Raw genomic sequence first — 7,041 nt, 5'->3', positions numbered from 1 at the left:
GAGAAAATAGAAAATCTACCATAAATAGTAAATATCATACTAGGATTATTTGATAAAAGATGTTAAATATAACAAAATTACCAAATATCATATATTTCACTTAAAAGCATGTATTCTAAATAATATTATAGATCAATACTTAATTTACATAAAAGACTTATCCATTGGCAATAATAAATGTTGATTTCCATATACTGATGTCAAGAATCATTTTTATAAGAAGAGCAATGGCGAACTAGCTGAGACAAAGATGTTATTACTGCTTCTTTGCTTTGGATTTAAAAGATTAACACCAAAGGGTTTTCCCACCCTTGAAACACTGAGGTTACAGGCAGGAGGTGACAACTGAACCCATCACAGACAATGCAAACTGGGTAATAAACGATCTTTCTGCTGCTTCAAAGAATAACATATTTCACTTTGTTTATATCAACTATAAACTCATTTTTTAAATCCCTGAACATAAATAAGATCAAGTAAATAAGATATTTAAAGATGTTTCAAAGCACCTTTGAAAGTAAAGAGAGTTTAAGGTAAAAGCTGTCGTCTCTTGCAAATCCTAAACTGTCTACTAAAATAAATAAATAAATAACTCCCTTTGCTTACATTAACAGAGCTCAACAAACCCCACCTGGGATTCCATGGCTCCCCAAATTTCAGGCTACCCAACAGCTTTCATTTCCCAAAGTCCTTCTTGCTTGATTTCCAGAAGAACTGAACAAGGGGAGAAAATCAGATATGTGTTTCTTCTAATTATGATGCCTACTGAACCACCAGTACTGAAAAGTACCTGAGCAATATAAAACCTTCCAAGGTTCATCTATAAAAGGGCCATTGCGGAGGGGGGAGGAGGGGAGAACACAGAAAATACCTTACTTAACGTGTTTGAATTTTGTACTCTTTTACCAGAATATCTCAAATGTTTCCCTAAGGCAATGGCTCTTATACAAAACCATTTGTTAAAAATGACTCTGCTTTCAGAGATTCTTAAATCAACAGGTCTGAGACGAAGTTCAAGCACACCTTTTGTTCCTCTCCATAAGTGACTCTGAAATCATTATTGTCAGGCCTCTGAGTCCAAGTCAGGCCATCGCATCCCCTGTGACTTGCACATACATGCCCAAATGGCCTGAAGTAACTGAAGAATCACAAAAGAAGTACGAATGCCTTAACTGATGACATTCCACCACAAAAGAAGTGAAAATGGCCGGTCCTTGCCTTAAGCGATGACATTACCTTGTGAAATTCCTTTTCCTGGCTCAATCTGGCTCAAAAATCTCCCCCACTGAGCACCTTGTAACCCGCACTCCTGCCCGTCAGAAAAGAACCCCCCTTCGACTATAATTTTCCTTTATCTACCCAAATCCTATAAAACAGCCCCACCCTTATCTCCCTTTGCTGACTCTTTTCGGACTCAGCCCGCCTGCTCCCAGGTGATTAAAAAGCTTTATTGCTCACACAAAGCCTGTGTGGTGGTCTCCTCACACGGACGCGCATGACAATTATTCTAAAGGGTAGTCCTCAGACATGCACAGTTCTCAAACTTTGTTACTCAGGATAGGAAACCAATAATGTGTCTTAGACAACAGAAGGATCTGGGGCAAATGAAACTTTTCCCAGTATTTTCCACGACACTGACCTGAAATCACCTTTGTTGTTTACCACCCTCTCTGGAGGACAGTACTGTGCAGAACTCTCCAACACCACAATATCCACAGTCCTCGTATTATTCCCACGTTTGGTCTGGACGTGACAGCCCCAATTTCCAGTAGATCCAGCCTGAATATTAGAAATGGTTAGGGCACTGCATAAAGAAAGATTTTAAAAAGAGAGAAAACAGAATTAGGCAAAAAAGGAGACAATAAGGGGTCTCGATCATTCACTTAGCAAATAGTGTTGAATGCATATTGTGAAGTAAGCACTTGCTACATAAAAATGAATTTAAAAAATGACTCCTTCCTTTAAATCTTTCAATGTCGAGGCAAAAAAGGAAAGAGATCTTTAAAATACACGATCAGGGCAGTAAGAGACATATGAATCAAATGCAATGCTATACGATGCATGAGAATTCTTGCAGAAACAGGGAGAGCAGAACGCTTTACAGAACAGGAATGGCAAGCTATCCCAGCACTCTGGGTGGCAGGAGTTCAAGACCAGCCTGGCCTTCAAGATCAGCCTGGCGAAACCCCATCTACACTAAAAATATTGTAAAAAGTTAGCCAGGTGTTGTGGCGCACGCTTGTAATCCCAGCTGCTTGGGAGGCTGAGTGAGGCTGGAGGATGGCTCGAACCCAGGAGGCAGAGGTTACAGTGAGCCAAGAGAGCACCACTGCACTCCAGCCTGGGTGACAGAGCAAGTCTCTGTCTCACAAAAAAAAAATAGGAATGGCAAGCCCAAAGGCAGAAACATCGTCGTACATTCTTTAGCAAAACTTGAAGAAGTTTCCAAGTCACATCTCCCTTTTCACAGATTCTGAAGAAAATATTCAAACATGAAAAAAGATTATTGCCATGCGCGGTGGCTCACTCCTGTGATCCCAGCACTTTGGGAGGCCGAGGCAGGCAGATCACGCAGTCAGGAGATCGAGACCATCCTGGCTAACACGGTGAAACCCTGTCATTACTAAAAATACAAAAAATTAGCTGGGCATGGTGGCGGGCGCCTATAGTCCCAGCTACTGGGGGGACTGAGGCAGGAGAATGGCGTGAACCCGTGAGGTGGAGTTTGCAGTGAGCCGAGATTGCGCCACTGCACTCCAGCCCGTGCAACAGAGTGAGACTCCATCTCAAAAAAAAAAAAGAAAAGAAAAAAGAAGATTATGATTTTACATAATTAAGAAAATGTTTTAGGTAAAATATAAAGGGTTACACTAGAAACAAACCAACTACCTCTCTAAAAAGATTTAGTAAATTACCAATTAATACTTTCACAAAAGGTTTCCATGTTAAGGTATATTTCAATTCATAAAACAGCTGTATTTCTAAAGAGCTGTCAGTAAATCCAATTTCCAAGATGAAATCATAATTCTCTTATATATAAAACCTATTAATTAAGGAGCAAATGTCAGAGCCTTCAATTAATCTTTATTTCCCCCACAGGACCTAGTATGCGTTGCTGTTATGTAGACACAAATGATAAGAAATAATTAGACAGAAAGTATGTATCATTTTAATTAACTTACAAAATTATGTCTTGAAGTAAATACACATTTGTCCAGTCTCCTAAATCATTGATGGCTACAGCAAATTGTTCTAATAAAGGCTCAAGACACTTTTATATTATGAATCATCAAAGATAATGTTCATTGTCTTTACTAAGTTAGAAAAATAAACACACTGTAATTAATATTTTTAAAATAGAGTGACACAAAAAAGAGTTTGACATTAAATTTAACTTTGTCCAACATTCTACTTTATAAGGCTTTACTGAACTAGGAAGAAGTATATTCTGGCAATGAAAATCATTCCTTAATCCAGAAGTTCCCAAACACTGTCTTACTTCACAGAACCTTCACTGACATGGTAACTTTTACATGGTGCCCCTCTTCTCAGCTTGAAAAAATACCTATGGTGGTTTCTATTACTAAATTAAATCCCCAAAATGTCTATCTATATTCAAATACTTTAGTAGCCGTTTGAAAAAAGTAATACACATAAATTTGAAATAAAATTTTTATTGTCTTCTTAAATAACCACAACTACTTCTTAATGAAATATGTGTGCCTGTTGGACACTCCAAAATTAATCTAACCTCAGACTTGGACCAGACAGTGATGCTCATTTCTTGTTCTACAATGACTTTTACACACAGTACTTGCTTTGTACCACAGTAACTGTCCAAAGTCCAGCATCCCAAAGTATGACACTATAACGGAGTGTTTCTAGTTTTCTTACTACATTTTTCCCCTTCAATCTCCAAATCTATAAATGTTTCCTGGATAACTTTCAGCAACACTTTTAATGTCTAAAACCAATCACTGGAATAAAATTTTCAGGAATCCTCAAGGCAGCAAATTTGGAGATTTAAAAGAAAGAAGTAGCTTCAATTTCAACTCTTAAGAAAAATGCTGTTTCTTACTGATGAAGAATCAAACACATGGGGAGATCAATGAAAAATCAATAGAAATCTCAGATTAACCAATACAATAACCACATATTTCTTTTTATTATTATTATTCTGGGGCAAAATCTAGGTAAAGAACTGTCTCGGTCTTCACATGAAAGATTTTCACATTAGTCCAATGTCCCTACCAAAAAAAATGTTAGGCTAACTTGCTATCCTTAGAATTAACTTTTTTTGCATTGCTATACATAATTTAAATTTAAGCATGACTTGCAGAAATAGACTTATACAGTAAATCTACTTACTTTATAGTCAAATAATTTAGAGTTCTAAATTAATTAAAGCTCTTTTACATTGAAAATGATTCTACTTTTAAAATTTTACTGTTGAATTATACATCAATTATTGTCTGTTTATACAATAAACTGCTTAGTGTACAATGTGATGAATTCTGACATATGTATAGGCATGCGAAATTATCACTACAGTAAAACTAGTGTAACAATATATCATTTCCAACAATTAATCTTATCCCCTAATAAGGGAATTCTGCTTCCAGTAATCACTGAGTAGCTCATATTAAATCACCCTTTCCACAGCTAACAATTATATGTCCCTGACAAATTATAAAATTACAATCATTTGAACACATGAAGATTGATCAAAAGCAGGCAATAACAGAAGAGGAGTTGATATGAGAAACAAGGGTTTTTGGCACTGGGAAGTAACTAGGAGAATTTTTTTTAATGGCTTTTGCCCAAGGGTAGGCCTCACTCAAATAGAAACTTACAATCTTATTGACTTAAAAAATTAGAAGACAGAGGTAGAAAGAAGTCAGGCTGGAAGCCCAAACTACTATGTATAAAATGCACCAAGGTATCTTACCAATCCTGAACTACACTTGCAGGTAGGGCAGAAACCAAGACTTTAGCTTCTGCCTACCCAGAGGGGACAGAGCTAGGAATTAGTTCAGCCAAGCTAATTGCCTGAACACACAAAAGTTAGCTCTCTTCAGGGGAATACAACAGAATCCAGAGTCAGAGGTCAGCAGACTTTTCCTTCAATGGCCAGACAGTAAATACTTTAGGCTTTGCTGGCTACGAAGCAATACTAAGAATATTATATAGGTAATTATGTAACCATCTGAAATGTAACCATTTCAAATATAAATAACATTCTTAGTTTATGGGCTCAGCAGGCCAGATTTGGTTCATAGGCTATACTTTGCAAACCTCTCCTCCACAGCAATTCATTCATAATGTCGAGTCTATAACCCAAAACTGTCAGACACATAAACAATTTTTTTTAAAAAGAAGAAAATATGAACCATATTTAACAGCAAAGCAGCCAGTAGCAATAACCACAAGATGGCCCACATGTTGGAATTAGCAGGAAAGGATTTAAAAGCATCTACTCTAAATGTTATAAGATATAAATGACAATGTGCTTCTAGTAGACATGAAATCTCAAGAAAAATTATAAAATAGCCGACTGCGTAAGTCTTGAATCTCAACTCAGAGAACCCCTGAGATTTGAATGTCAACTCAGAACCTTTAGTTTTTTCAGTAATATTTCATAGCACTCCTACGAGTTTGCTGTGATGTTACCCTAGGAGGCCCTGGCAGAGAGTTTGACAACTGTAGCTCTACTGAAATAAAAATATAAGCCAAGTTCTAGGTAGGTGGAAAGAAAGAAGAAAGTGAGCAGAAAACTCAATGTCTATAGGTAAAAATTTTACCAAAGTAAAATATCTGGTAAGTGATAATATCATATATATTCTTAGTCTATTATACTTTATAAAGTTCATTTGAATTATTTTGGTAGTCACACCAATCATGAGGTTGATAGTTCAGAGGTTATATTCTTTGAAACTAGTAGGTGGAGAAGGTAAGTACCTTAAAATATTGTATCAGTCAATATTTTGACTAGAGTCAATGTCAGGTGGTTACTAAAAGAGAAAATACAAGTTTAGCAGCAGGAAATAGTTGGAAATTAGGTTTAGCACTAAAAGTTTACATTTTTCCCCCAAAGACTTTTAAAAAGTCTCCAATTTCTGAAGTTTCTCTTTGAAATTAAGCCTTTTCTTTAAAAACTGGATGAAAAGATGGCTATTTAATTTTAGAAGATGAATAAGAACCAGGAAAAGGAAATGCCAGATGTTTGCATTTTTAAATACAAGAAGATGAAATATTAATTCAAATTCCACTAAACATTGCAACTCCAAAAGGATAAATAAAATATACAAGCACAATTCTTCATTTAAAAAAAAAAAAAAGTTTACCTTGCAATCAAGGAGCAGTTGTGAATCATGTTCTTTTCAACAAAAATACCTTGCGATTCATCAGTTTCAACTATTCTCCCGTCCTGATACCACAACACTTGCATGTCCTGATCAATATACGAAGCCATGCACTGGAAAGGAAGGCTGTCTCCTTCAAACACAACTTGGCGATGAGATGGAGTCATGTAGAAAGATGGCAATTCAAGCGGAGGGTCTAGAGACAGTCAAAGATTCAGGAAACAAATATTATTTCCAAACGCCATAATTAAAAGTTACAGAAATTCTAGGTAAAATTATAAAAACAGAACAACAAATATTCCTCAGTAACCAGCATGCTAATGCTAACATCAACCAGGCTGCTACTGAGTTTAGGGATAACAGATAAAAACGAAATTTAAAAGAAACAATTTCATACTCAGTTCTGACATTTAGAGTTATTCCTCTTCAGTGGCATCACAAGAGTATCAGATGATTACAGAAATGAACTAAAAGAACAAGCTGTGCTCTAGAAAATGGCATCAGTGATAAGTAAATGCTGATATTTACAACTTTAAAATACACTTTGGAGACTACATTACCTTTGATTACAACACAGGTTTTTGGCTGTAAAACTAATGCATCTTCATTGCAGAAAAATCAGAACATTTAAAGAAAACAGGAAAAACCAGTATTTTAAGATCCTATAAAGTGTAAACAG

The 7,041-nt window shown here is 36.0% G+C and overlaps 1 protein-coding gene across 1 annotated transcript in view; it reads right to left on the bottom strand.

Annotated features, from left to right (window-relative positions):
* The window catches only part of ADGRA3 (adhesion G protein-coupled receptor A3), a 176,486-nt gene that overhangs the window by 71,255 nt on the left and 98,190 nt on the right, over nucleotides 1-7,041 (bottom strand). The window contains exon 8 of the mRNA XM_011991308.1: nucleotides 1,640-1,804. Coding sequence (XP_011846698.1) covers nucleotides 1,640-1,804 — 165 coding nt within the window. The remainder of the gene's footprint in view (nucleotides 1-1,639; nucleotides 1,805-7,041) is intronic.

This window comes from Mandrillus leucophaeus, unplaced genomic scaffold (assembly GCF_000951045.1).
Source record: "Mandrillus leucophaeus isolate KB7577 unplaced genomic scaffold, Mleu.le_1.0 Scaffold393, whole genome shotgun sequence".
Classification (NCBI taxonomy): Eukaryota; Metazoa; Chordata; class Mammalia; order Primates; family Cercopithecidae; genus Mandrillus; species Mandrillus leucophaeus.
The sequence above is the reverse complement of the archived record's forward strand: the minus strand, read 5'-3'. Positions and strand labels throughout refer to the sequence as shown.